Source organism: Acartia tonsa, chromosome 4 (assembly GCF_053477335.1).
Source record: "Acartia tonsa isolate MP-2025a chromosome 4, ASM5347733v1, whole genome shotgun sequence".
Lineage (NCBI taxonomy): Eukaryota > Metazoa > Arthropoda > Copepoda > Calanoida > Acartiidae > Acartia > Acartia tonsa.
In genome coordinates this window covers 29,508,473-29,523,102 of record NC_137263.1, presented here as the reverse complement: position 1 = coordinate 29,523,102, position 14,630 = coordinate 29,508,473, and the positions used below count along the sequence as shown (strand labels likewise).

At 30.2% G+C, this 14,630-nt stretch overlaps 1 protein-coding gene across 5 annotated transcripts in view; it reads left to right on the top strand.

The window, feature by feature from the left end:
- LOC145316695 (sodium/calcium exchanger 3-like) overlaps positions 1-14,630 on the top strand; it is a 75,167-nt gene that overhangs the window by 14,678 nt on the left and 45,859 nt on the right. For all 5 annotated transcript variants that reach the window (XM_080157396.1, XM_080157393.1, XM_080157394.1 and 2 more), the window contains exons 3-5: positions 375-494; positions 10,173-10,342; positions 13,663-13,825. In XM_080157396.1, the coding sequence (XP_080013522.1) occupies positions 375-494; positions 10,173-10,342; positions 13,663-13,825 (453 nt within the window). The remainder of the gene's footprint in view (positions 1-374; positions 495-10,172; positions 10,343-13,662; positions 13,826-14,630) is intronic.

Sequence of the window (14,630 nt, the reverse complement as noted above, 5' to 3'; positions counted from 1 at the left end):
AAGGTTTTCAAAAAGATAAAAGATCAACATGTTACAAATGGACATACTGACTTTCTAATAACAATAATAGAGTGGTTACACTTTCTATATTGTATTTAACTGTTCAAGTTTAAAATCGATAGGACAAAAGTGTCATGACTAAATTAACTATATGAGCCATCAGTTATGGACGAAATGGGCATAAATGTAGAAAACCGTTTTTAGATATTTTTTAAGAAACAAAATAATATAAAAATTGCACAGCATTAAAAGCTAGTAACAACATTTTGGATTTAGAAAAAAATATGAATTAATTTATTTACGTTTTACTATAACTAAGTAAAAGCAAAGTTGCTCATGAATTAAATATTAATTTGTATCAATAAACTGAAGGATGGTTCCTCCTGGTGTGGTAAGAAGAGTGAGTGTACCGGTATGATCCTGCCCCTATTTTTTGAGGACTCGTGGGACCAAAACTTCAGGGCTTTCCTTTATCTGTTTGGCTTGCTTTACAGGTACTATATCAACATTAGATTTTGAGGAAAAAACAAGATTAGATACAGAGAACAGCTAGACTAACTAACGCACAAGTAGATATTCGTTTGTCAAGAAAATTTTTACAATAAATTTGAATTTTAAATTTGAATCATAACCACTCCCCTCAAAAAATAATTAAAAAGCTTGGACGTCCTTGCTTATATGATATTATAAAGACCCCCCCCCCCCCCCATTTAAATGAATTTGGAGGTGCCGTATCTAATAAAACCTTTAGCTTAGTCGAATCTACTTCGTAACTCAATTTGATCGTCTGTCTGTTTTATGATTGTGCTTCACCGGTTATAGACGTTGTTATCCTTGTTTTTGATAAAAATTACACATTTTTATAATTATATATTATATATAAAATTTATTTGTTTATCACCTGTTAATGGCTAAAAAAATCTATTTAAATGAACTCCCAACAATCCTCTTAAATCCAGTTAATATGAATAATAATTTTTTATTACCCAGAAATAGTAAAATAATGACAAAATAAAAATTTTAATAAGAAGAGAGAGAAATAATTTCATTGCTTTGTATCGTTTTTTCATTCATAATGTTTTGTAGTTAAAAAAGGGATTTACTTTCAAATAGATTTTTTTTATTTTCCGATAAAAAGGCAGTCTTAAGACATTTTATCTTTGTATTACTCAAGTTATATCCTGTTTATTCTTAGAATACTTGAAATGACCAATTCATTTTATAGGATTACTCATATTCATTGATTCAATCATATTTTTTTTAATGCAAAGAATAATACAATTCGCGTAATATTCAATATTTTGGAATAAAAATCATAATGATAAGTTTTCATTTTCCCTTTTGTTTTTATTTTTAACATCGGTTTAAAATTTTTAAATACATTATGCTTTATCGTCATTTTTATGGCCTCCAAGAGCCTCTAAAAGAATGGTCTCCAAAAAGTATAACTGTCTGTCCATCAAATATATCGTTATGCATATTCCAGTATTGTTATATTCCCAAATAATTCTGTCAATATAGTCATCTTAGGGCAAAATTTGTAATTTCTACCTAATTCATCCAAGAATGAGAGAGAGAAATTTCAAGTTTTGCCATATGATCACTCATTGTCAGAATATTTGGAATATCCATTCCAGCATGATCAATATCACTATAAATAACTTTGCTATGTATTATCACTTGTGTGATTAATTGAAACTTGGATAGAAATTAAAATTTTGCATTTAGGCTTATTATTATAATGTGCATTTCCTAAATTAAAGAAATTTGAACAATTAAAGCCCATTGATACGTTTTAATTGAATTCTAAATTAACATTTAATCTTATTAAGCTACGTAAAATTATGGTTGTAATTTTACTTGTTTTCTTTGGATTTTAAAGATAAAATAAAGAGGTTAGTGATTATCTAACAAATTTTGCATATGCCGTGTTTCATTGACAATATCTATCTACCAAACAACATTTACCATTTTACCATTTCTTAATTTTCTACAAAATGTCGATAATTTCACAAAAATATGTTGTGCTTAATATTAAAATTAAAGTAAAATTTTATTTCAACAACGTTTAAAATTGTCCATTTTAGAGAATTTTAACTTAATTTATTTTAGAATTTTAAATTTTTATGTTTTACAACTTTTATCCTAGTAAAAGTGTCCAAATATTTAAAATAGAATGAATAAGAAACTAGGAGTGAGGTTTCTGATTGTGTGTGTGTGTGTGTGTGTGTGAGTGTGTCTGGACAAAAATTTTAATCTTTTATCCTTTAGAATTTTGTAAAATGTTTTATTTTATCTCTTCATACATTTGTTGACTTTTCTTTTTTCAGTTTTTAATCAAAGAAGATGATTTCTCTTTTCAAAATACTTTTTTTAACATTTTTTAACATGTTTTGAAAAATAATTACAGTGCCAATTTTATGTGTTTTAGTAATTTTTTAGCTAGCTTTAAAATGATAACTAAATGACACTAGCTGCTTAAATAGCTTAAAACCACCATCGGACCACGCGGAATCTTCTCTTAAAAGCTGAATTTAAGATCTTAAAATAGGTACATCTAAATACTAAGTCTAAGAATGGATTTAAATTCCTATTAATTTAGATTTTAAAAGCATAGCATACCTATAATAAAGTATTTAAAACATGTAGATTAGCTCTTTTGTTTCTGGAATTAAAAGCGCTTCCCCTAAAATTATAATGTCGAGCTTGTTGATCTTAGCCTTGTTGACATCCCAATTTAATCCCTGCCTTCATGGATGTCATCGCTCTTGTTCTGTTAGTGAGAAGTATTTAATTTGTTTTGCTCATCTTTCAGCTTTATCTCTTCTCAACAGATGCATTAATTCTTATACATATAAAAGTAAGAGGGCGTTTGTCTGTCTTTTTGTGTGTGTGTTTACTAAAAGATCTCACTAACTGCTGAACCGATATGGCTCGCCTTTACAGTGAACTTCCTACAGGTCCGGTAAGGTATAGATTTTGTGTTGTAGATTATTTCCACCAAGGGTAATAGACCCCAAAACTATTACAACCTCCTAAATAATTTGATCTTTTGTTTGGATGCTATTAGTGGTTAAACGGCTAGATGTAAAGCTTAGCCTATGTTAGCAAATCGATATTGCTGTCATTCAAGGTCCTACAAATAACCTAGAATAACTTAGACCTAATAATGCACAGCAAAGGAAACGCTAAGCGTTAGGAAAAGTCGTGAAATAGGTCCGTGAGAAGTTATGATACATTATTATATACTAGCGGTTACGCCCCTAGAGGCCTCTATTAACACTTTAAATGTTTTTGTTTGTTAAAGTCTCTACGATAATTCTTTATATTATGATACCTCTTTATGTTACGTTAAAGTCTCCCAGATGTTTTTAAAAATTCCGATTTTTTTGTCATTTCTCTTGGGAGGGTGGTGGTACCCTCCCCCAAAATAGTTATAAACCTTCCCGGGACCCATGAGAATCTACCCTGTTAAAGAGAACCCGATCGGTTCAGCGGTTAGCGAGATCCTTCGGTACAGACAGACACACAAACACACAGACATCCTGTTACTTTAGTATAAGGATTGTGAAGACGGTAATAACAATGTGAAAACGTAGGCTTAACACCCAGCCGTTAAGCCTCCCGCAGCCTAAGAAATTTTCTTATTTTTGTATTGGTCTGAATCTTTAATAAGGGAGAAGTAATTATTATTATTAAAAATCGTCCTAAGAAATGAAAGCCTAAAACAATAAAGGTAATGTTTGGTAGGAATTATTTGTACTTTTTAGATAACCTTTACAAAAGTCTTGGGATGGTTTGAAACTATTTCCTTACCTTCCACACTCTCCCCTGAAGGGTAGGGGCGAAGCAACTAGTTAGTTATAAAATATGAAATAGTCCCAGAGGACTAATTTTTGTTATTCCTAATATTCCTACATAAATTACAATATTGCACACAATTACACTCACTCGCACATATACACTCACACACATTCACACACACACACACACACAATCCTTTACTATGGTCTTTAACAATATTAAATGCTTCGCTAATTTATAGAAATTTGGGATAATATCAATTATTATATCTATGACAATGCGATTTTTTAAAATACTTTCATATTTAATTTTATTTTGTAAAACATACCTTTAACCTATTTAGTTATTGTAACACAGTGTGTATATACATTGTATAGGTAGATTGTTTGTATCCATATCATGATTATTTTTATGCTGGTAGATCTTTGCAAACAAGAATCACTATGTCCATTACAAAGAATGGCACAACCATTTAATGATTGAATTTGGTTTTTCAAATGTTTCTACTTTTCTAGTAAGAAAGTTTGGTGTTTTTACTCAAACATTTATCTTGACCACCGTAGACCCTATCTCTCATTATTTTGTTTAATAAAACATTTATTAGCCCCCGGAGGTTTGTCTTTGGGGCTATCCTAACCTTTACTTAACCTAACCCAAATGAGCAACCGAAATACGTTTTTCATTATAAGTTTGAAATTATTATTATATATTATTATTCAAATGTAGAAAGATATTCTTGTAATTTAGGTATGCTTTTTTCATTTTCCTGTTATGTGACTTTTAGTTACACAAACAAAACATTTTCTTATCTTTGCTTTAATATTTCTTTAAGCTATACTTTAACAAAAGTATTTAAAATGAATAGTTTTTATGTATGTAATTAGCTAAAAGTCAAAGCAAATGTCCTGTTTTAATGTTATTATGCTGAGAAATACATTCATGACCTTATATTGTATATATTATATGTTTTCAATCTCGATAAAAGGAAATGGTAAGGCTTGTATATTATCAATTACACACAATAAGCTTTTATATTGTTTTTGTTTATGTATTTTTTTCAGTTTTCCTCGTTTCAGAACCAATAATTTTGCATAATTCTGTATACTTTAAACTTTGAATTTATTTTGCTGTATTTGATTGTCTGGCCTTTCTCTTAAAATTAAAAGAAACTTTCAAATATTTTCTGATAAGTAGACCAGGGATAATTAGCTCATTGGTCAGGGGAGAAATATAGAAGTTCTTTTCATATACAACTAATTTCTTAAAGCTGTTAATTGTGTGTTTTAGATTTGATACCTTGCTGTAAGTTTGTAAAGAGAAATTCAAAATATATTACATTAATATTATTATAATTTATTTAAACCAATCAAATCAAAGAGCTTACGATAATGTTTTTTGTTCAATGCTTAGAAGTTTTCACTGAAGAGGTTCTGTTTCTGTAACCAGTAAGATCAAGGTACAGCTTTCAAGTACATTAAGCCTTTTGTTAGATACGGTATTAAATAGGTATATTTATGATATATCATATATTTTATAAATGGACTAGAATATATCAACATTTTAAACGTTTGCAAAAACCACCTTTATAAAAAGTAAAATAAATTAAATCTGAAACCTACTTAAAAATATGTTCCTATAAGAGATCTTAATCAATAATTTTATTTATTTTGTGTGTTATGAAAATATTCTTGTGTTTGTTTTCTCGAGGTTTGTGTGCCTTGTTCTCTCCTCAGGTAATTTAGGGGGGTTTATTTATGTTTTCATGGATGCAGATATAGCACAATATACGTTTAATAAATCTTTCCCTAATTCTCATTTTAGGTTTCTGATTAGGTTGCACAGTAGATCATTTTATCTAGTGATCTTAAGAATACTAATTAAAATATTTCGCCTTATGAACTAGAGATTTCATTGACAACAATAGCTTGCTGTAGAGAAGGGGGTTTATAGGGGTGTGAACACCCCCTTAAAATTGAAATTTGGAACACCTAACTTAACCTTTTTTACCCCCTTGTGGGTTTAAAAACCCCGGATGAATCTCTACAAAACATTTGAATGTGCTACTATATATACCTACACTGTCCCTATGTATCAACTATGAAAGTATGAAATAATAATATGAGGTGCTACTATATATACCTACACTGTCCCTATGAATCAACTATGAAAGTATAAAAATAATAATATCAGGTAATTCCTTACACATCATTCATCCAATACACTCAACATTAGTAAATATTAGACAAGGATGACACCATCAATCGCCGGTGTAAATATAATACTTGTAATTATTCTTACAGGATAGCTCAATGGTAGAAAGTAGGGTTAGCAATCCGGGATCCGGAATCCGCCCAATTTTGTCCGAATCCGGAATCCGTATTTTAATAGCGGATTCGGATTTTTAATTGGTAAGCTAAAAATAGCGTCTTGAGTTTTTTTTTTCTTTCAACTCCGCCTTTTTGAAGGCAAAGATTATCATCATTATATAATATCTTTTGAAATCTGGTTCGATTCTCTGAAGTAAATTATAGAGAACACCAAGAACATTAATTTTTAGGACATATGTAGCACTTAAATTTTTTAATTTTAAAAAAAAGCCTTAATAAATATTGCTAGAATCCGTAATCCTAAACCGGAATCCGCAAAAAATAAGAATTTGGAATCCGTGGGAATCCTCCTTTTTTTGGACGGATTCTTGTAAGAATCCAAATCCGTATCCGATCAAAAAAAACTGACGGATTGCCATCCCTAGTAGAAAGATTTTGCTCAATTTGTAAGCATAAAAAAATTCTGTTGTCTTACAATAGAAATATTGTTGGAGAGAAAAATTATGGAAATAAAATATTTTTGCTGAAACTATACTAATATTAATCTATCATATCTCTAGTTGTCTTGTACAGTTAGGAGGGTAAAATCATTATTATGAAAGCAGAAATATAATCTATGATTATACATTTATCCCTTAAAAAGAAAATGTATGATTCCAATTCACCCTCTCTTAGCAATGATATTATCATAACCGATATTATTTTTATAATCTTCTTTTCCACTTTCAATAGAGACGTTACTGGAACGTGCATTAATGTTTACATACCAGCGTATTTATAAACATTCCTTATTTCAATCGACATAATAGTAATAGTATATTTTTGTTACTTTTTTACATAAAAAGATTTAAATTATACTTAATATTTTAAGCATTTTACAATTAACATAATTTAAAAATAGCATGTATAATTTCCATTATGTTGAATTTAAAAGAGTAAACAACCAGTCCAGTTTCGTCGCTCTTGAAAGTGGAATGGTACATTACAAAAACCGAATCGCCCTTGATTATATCATTACCAAGACAGGTAAAAATGGAATGATAGATTACAAAAATTATAGCGGGCTTGATGATATCGTTATTAAAGTGTGGGAAATGGAGACGTACATTACCTTTTTCGAGGGTCAAAACATTAATCATAGATTATATTTCTGCTTCTATAAAAAATGGTTTCAACCTACCAACTGTTGTAATAATATTTTTTATTCTTGATAACTCTATTCCCCATGTCATAACCATTTACACTTACATACCATTTTACATTTTTTAACAAAAGGAAAATAAGGAGAAATAGATACAGAATATTCTAAATCCCTCGAAGGATGTCGATTTCATTAATTTTGACGGGGGGTAAGGAGGTTCTTGACTTATAGAGCTATATTCAGGATACTTAATTTAGCTTCATTAAACTCTAATATTTACATATAATATAACCCCTCACTACTCTAAAAATTAAATTATAGACTATTTTTCAAAACAATTAATTGGAAAAAAAATATTTTTCAACTTTATAGGATTTAATTAGTAGAATCAACTCAAAATACATATATTATGAAACTAAACCTAGAAATACATAAATATGAACTTTTCTCTTATCTTAGTTAAAAGATTTGGAAATTTAAAAGTTTAATTTTTGAATTATAAATTGTAAGAGTTGCTTAGGTGATTTTATGAACATTACTTTTAGATGAAAGCGTTTAGTTGATGTTTAATTAATTATTCATTAAAACTTTAGCATAGCACATTAATACAAGGGTGGTCTTTACTTTATTAAAAAACATATGAAATCATCTATATAAATTAAACTAAGTTCAAATCAAAAAGAAAATTGAATTATCGAGTAGCTATTTTACTAAAAATGCAAATAATAATAATATTATAAAGATGTATTAAGAGTCCTAACTATCAGACGTTGATTCATATTAAATCTGTCATTGCTACACTTATATATTTATGGAATAACCATGTTTAATATAAACATATGCAATACATGGCAGTTTCTACATATTTTTTGGTGGGTGATACAATCCCAATTATAATTTTAAATTTTGAAGAAATATTAAATATTAAGCGTAATTGTAGCAGAATTTTCTTCAGGTTTCACTTTTCATTGTCAATAAACTTTAATTTTAAGGTTTTTTTAAAGTTTTATTTTTGCATAATTGTATCACTATATTCCAGACTGTCTCCAGAGTAATAGAAAATAACACGATTACATGAAGCAGCCACGCAGCTGAATATAGTTTCCTTATATATTTTTGTATCATATCAACTTGCTGATACACCCCTAGAGGTCCCTTGGAGCACTTGAAGGAAGGATTGGAGGAAACCCCCCACTTTTAATTCTGATTTTAAAAAGAAAAGTTTTAAGAAATTTTTGTGGGTGGTTGGTGGTTTATTCCCCCAAAATAGTTATAAAGCTTCCCAGGACCAATGAAAAGCATCACTGTTAAAGAGAACCATATCGGTTAAGTGGTTAGAGAGATCCTTCAGTACAGACAAATAGACAGATCCTGTTACTTTTAAGGATAAAATATTTGCTTTTTTGATTCATTGTCACATCAAGATCATTGTTTAAGCTTAGAAAAATGTATCAATCTGCCTAATCACAAAGACATAATAATTCTAATATTATATTTTATATTTGCTTTCTCTCGCAAAGTCTTGAGAGCATTGAAACCCGCTCCCTTATTTTTGAAACAAATTGATAAAAAAGGCAGGGTGGTATTTCTTTCTTCAAGCGTTAACCCTGCTGTGGTGGCCAAACTCTGCTGGGCTATCCTGTATCAAATATATATCCTAAGCTAAGCCATGGTAAAACATTAGCACACGAGAAACTACACCTCCCCTACTTCTTACTTTTTTCAAAGTGTGGTGGTGGGTGGGATTTTAGTGCTCGTTATGAACTTTGAGGGAAACCGCCATTTTCTCTGACCATGTCCAAACATTGGAAAGATAAGCTAAAGCAAAAATATATAATAATTTATTGGCCGAAAATGTTTTCCATTTGTAGCGAAGATTCTTAATAAATACCTAAAATGTTAGTTGTAATTGGCTCGTTCCTTGCCTGTTAGCGCTTCAACCAATATCGGGCCATATCTCTTAAGATATAGACATTTTTTGCTTGCATAAAATCCGTCTCTTACCTAAACTTAATTTTGTTGACTTATTGGTCCATCAGGTTATACCAAGGCTCTTTATTCGAAGGCAGGGATTGAAGCAGAAAAATGTCATAATAAAGTAATTCCTAAAAAAAATAACCTAAAACAATACTACTAAGGACGTCCATTTTTTTTTTGGTGGGGGGGGGGGTAACTTCTCTTATGAGAAGGTGGGCTAACCACCCTTACCCCCTCCCCCCCTCTTGGAACGTCCTTGCATTCCAGGCCACAAATAAAGCTTCCCAACAACAGAAAACCTAATTGTTAGCAATATAATTTTTGTTGAAAAGAAATGTAAAAAAATACAATTTCTCGGACTTTTTTTTTAGAATTTATTTGTTATGCATTTTCAAAGTTATCTTTGAGTTGTAAATCATGATAAACTTTTCTTTTAGTTTTGTCAGATAACACTCGCTTTTAATGCATAAGATTATAATAAAATATTATTTAGGAATATACTTGAATACAAGTATACAACAATTTGTTGAGTTCTAATAGTTTAATTTAAAAACTTGATCCCGTATAAAAATGAAACTGAAAGTAATCTTATAATCTTTTATTTTACTATCCACGGAAAGCTGCGAATTCGATGCGATAAATAACTATTCTCAGTCTACCTTTGTCTAACTTTTTTAGTACCTACTAGTTGCTGCGCCACTAGCATCTTGGGACTATTCGAAGGGGAAACTGCAATAAATTGCTTAAAATTTCTTTAAGATTTAAATCTAAAAATGAAACAGCCTAAAACCAACCCGAGATCTATTTGAAGCTTCCTTAAAATAAAAAACTCAATAGCTAGTAGCGAGATCTTGACTGAAAATATAAAAAAAAACTAATAATTCTTATTATGGAATTGTTGATAATTCTAATTTTTATTTCAGTTTCCTTGGAATCTCCATCGTGGCTGACGTGTTCATGTGTGCCATTGAGAAGATCACCTCAAAGAAGAAGCAGATCACGATATCCAGCGGGTCTGGGGACGAACCTGCCGATGTCATCGAGGTCCAGGTCTGGAACGGAACTGTCGCCAACCTTACGCTTATGGCTTTAGGTAAAAGACAATTATTATTAAGAGAAAATTTTCTATAATTAGGGTAAGTCCGTAATGGATAGCACATTCCGTTAAGTTTGGCATTGTCCTATCGATTAAAAACTTGGCATTGTGATGACTATAACAGTTTTGTACGATTTAAAACTCTATACTTGTAACCAGAAAATCCGATGCACAACATAAAACATGTTAATTCTTAAACCTTTTTTACAGCATCTTTTTGTGTGATATAATTACCTATCCTATTCATTTCATTGCAACAGATTTTCATACAACTTTGTTTAGACTTATAAATTTACGTTCCTCTTATTAAGTTTTGACACCCTACAAGTGTTAATGTACGTTTGTCCTACTGTTTGATTTTAGATCTTTGCTTTAATGGATGTCGTCATCTTTGTTAGTTTTATGATGAAAACTAAACTATAACAAAGAATAGGTATACTGTAATTAGCATTTAATAAATTTTGTAATGTTTTAAAATACTTCTTTCCCTTTAAGCTTGAATAATATAAGACTATTTTTTTTGTGTATAGGAGGATTGAGTTACTTCTTTGGATTATTGAAATAAAAAAATCCTCCAATAAAATATGTTGTTATGACGCTTTCGATGCATTAATGAAATTATTATCAATGTGTCCTTTCTTTTGTTAAAAGTTGATGATTTACATTGTAGTCTTTGTTAACATTGAATTGATGGCTCTTGTCTTCATTTTTGTTAAAAAGCAAAAACTCACACAAAAGGGATAAACACAAAATAAATGATAATTTAAAACTGAGTAAATTGTAAATGATCCTGTTAAGATGTTTATGACACTAATTTCTCAGGACAATAATCAATGGATTATTGGATGCAGTGTCTTTTTTCTTCAATATACAGGATTTATTTAATAGAATAACATCTAATAGACAACCAATTTGATAGCCAAGTCTTAGCTGGTCATGCTTATGCGATGCTCATGTTACATGGCAAATGCATTGTCCTGACAGACAACAAATTCAGAAGTCAGCAGAAAAATGAAGATCAATTAAATTTTTATCTTTATTTTTTATTCGCTACGTTAAGAGATCTAAAGTGACCCCTTCGATTCTACCCCTCACACTTACAATTGACAAACCTTTGTAGCTCATAGTCCATCCCCTGTCAATGGTGCTTTAAAATGTTTTGCAGTTTTGCCTTCCATGATTGCGCGCTCCAATGAATTTCACTTCAGCTCCAAGTTCTGATGCAATTTAACCAGTTAGGATGTTGCAAATATTACTATTCTATTTAATGAAGATCTTCATTTATTATCTTTCACAGCGTTTTTGATAATTTTGTCTGGAAAACTATATGCCTCTAAGATTACTTGAAAGAAAGGGTTGATTGAAATAGTTTAAACTTAACTGGACCTACTATAAACGAGAAACATATCAGTTTTGCGGTTAGCGAGATCTTAATGAACAGATAGGCAGACAGGTAACCTGTTACTTTTATATAAGGATAACAAATATCATAGAAACCTGGAAATGACAACAATCATTTTAAAATTATATTTTGAAAAAAGGTCAAGCTTTATTAGGAGATATATTTCACCCTCTCAACTGTGTGAAAAGCAACATTATTGTATAATTAAAAACTATATTACTATCAAATGAGAAATTATATTTTTTGTCAAATACAAAAAAATTATTATTTAATAATAGATAATTTACTTTTTTATTGTTTTAAAAGATATTTCATTTAAAGCAATTTTATGTTTTATATGCATCACTTTTTCACTTCAGAAAACTTATTTTTCAATATCGATGATGTAATATAGTTGCCTCTATCGTTTAAAAGAAAAGTTCACTACCTAGACGTGTTTTTTTACAAAAAAAAATATTATTTGCCATGAGTAAAGTTAATATTAGAGTTTTTTTTAAAAACCTAAATTGAACAAAGACATGCAATCTTAGATTTTACTATGAAGTTGCATTCTGATAACCAGTTAAATGGCGATTTAAATAATATTAGTATGCTTTATGTTCCCGCTAAAAGCATTATTGTTTTTCTTTTTTCAGCCAGAGTTGTGGATCCGGATCTGGATCCGCAAGGATCCGCACTTTTTTGAGTCCAAGGATCCGGATCCGCAAAAAAATGCTACGACTGAATAAAAGTGAAGCGTTTGCGAAGTTTTTTTTTCATTTTGGATATTTTTGTTATGACAAAACTCACTATTTTCGTTTGATTATATATTGACTATCCTAAAATTACAATTTCAATTAATTAACCTTATTTAGTATCATATTTTACATTTATTTTGTAGTTAAATTTTATTAGGTTGCTTTATAATATAAACATACTTTTTATTGCTGTCTATATTTTCCTCCCACGCGTTCCATCTAATTGGTTTATCAATATAAATTAGAAAAATATTTAATATTTTAGATTTTAGAATATTAAATTTAACTGGTTATAATTGTTATATGTATTTCTTTATCTCAAGATAGATAAGCACAAAAATATGATTTTATTAATAAATAAATTGAGAAAGAGTGGTCTGTAATCAATAAATTCATATTTCAGCTGAGTAATTCTATTTCCCACATGAATTTGAATTTCTCCCTTAGCATTATGTAAGGAATTACGGACAAAGAGAATTTTTGAGTAGATGCTAAATCAGAAGCATATAATTTATTACATTTTAAACCCGCGATCGTGGCTCAACACGTAGCGCATCCGCTTGTCGCCGGGGAGGTGATAGGTTCGAATCTCGGGCCGACACTGCGTCATAACTAAAGACGTTCAAAATGGTTCCTACTGCTGCTATGCCCGGTGCGCGACATAAATAGTAAGAATAGGAGGAATGCCTTGGCCCATAAACAGGCGCAACTCACTACCATGCACAGTTAGGACAAAGGTCGTGCAATCAAAGGGTTGGTTGTCTTATTGATGTTACCTAACCTAATATCCTTGGGATTAAACTACATTTTAGCTTGGAATCGAACGGTCAGATAGTTATTGGGTTTTAGTTTTCAATGAATTAAAATAAATGGCCTTAAGTTAAGGTATTGTATGTAATAAACGTGCACAAATTATATAACTCATCAATTAAAGCTCAGATATCGTAAAAATAACATTTTATTCGTGTTTGTTGCCTTTTGGCCACTAGCCTTCAGAGGGTGCAGTTGGAGGGAGGATCAGGAAAATAGCAAAAAATCCCCTCATATTTTTAATTTATAAATCTTTTCTGTAAAAATACAACTAATTCGGACAAGTATATTCTGAAACATGTAGCTTCAGACAAAAAATGCTTACTACTTTATAATATAGGGCCTTTTCACGATATCTTTTGTTTCAGGTTCATCTGCCCCTGAGATTTTGCTGGCCATTGTTGGTGTTGTTGGTAACGAGTTCCGAGCTGAGGAGCTCGGTCCCGGAACAATTGTCGGTTCCGCCGCCTTCAACCTGCTTGCCATCGTAGCTGTATGCATGGTCGGGGTCCCGGATGGGGAATCTAGAAGGTATGCATCAATATTTTTAATCTAAAAAATTAGATTATTATTCAATAATGACAATTCTATTATTCTTTTAAAAAATGACTTTTTCATATCATCAAAAAATCTATAATTTTATGATAATATGAAAAGAAATACAACGTTTGCTTATATCATATCATTTATCATTGTTAATTTTTTGGGAAATGAGATTATAAGGAAATTAATAATGTTTTCATCCTACCATGAGACAAAACTGTGTAGATAAATCGTATATTGATATTTTTAATTATCTAATGAAACGTTAATAATAATAATATCGCAAGCATTACAAAAAAACTAGAGATAATACTTAATAAATTATTTTTTGTGTATCCGTTGTCAACTGTCTATAATGATAACCCTAGAGTTGTATATTTAAAGAAATCCTATTTGATTATATCCTTATAATAAAGTAATAGGATATGTATTTGTCTGTCTGTTTGTTTGTACCGAATAATCTCGCTAACCGCTGAACCGATCGGGTTCTCCTTAAGTTTTATAACTATTTCGGGGGAGGGTACCACGTCCATCACCCTTCTAAGAGAAATCGCCTCTAGAAAAAATCTCCCCCCACAATTTTTATTTTTTTATTTTTTTTACTAAAATTAAAAATTTTGGGTGAGCACCCCCCCGCCAAAAAATGCTGTCCTTCATTTGTCTATTTAATTGGCGTAGCCCCATACAGGTTGGGGACGCAACCACTCTAGTGTATTAAATGAAAGTGATTTATTTTGCTTATAATAAGTGAAACTAATTTTATAGAATGAATGAAAATGTGTGTAATGTAAAT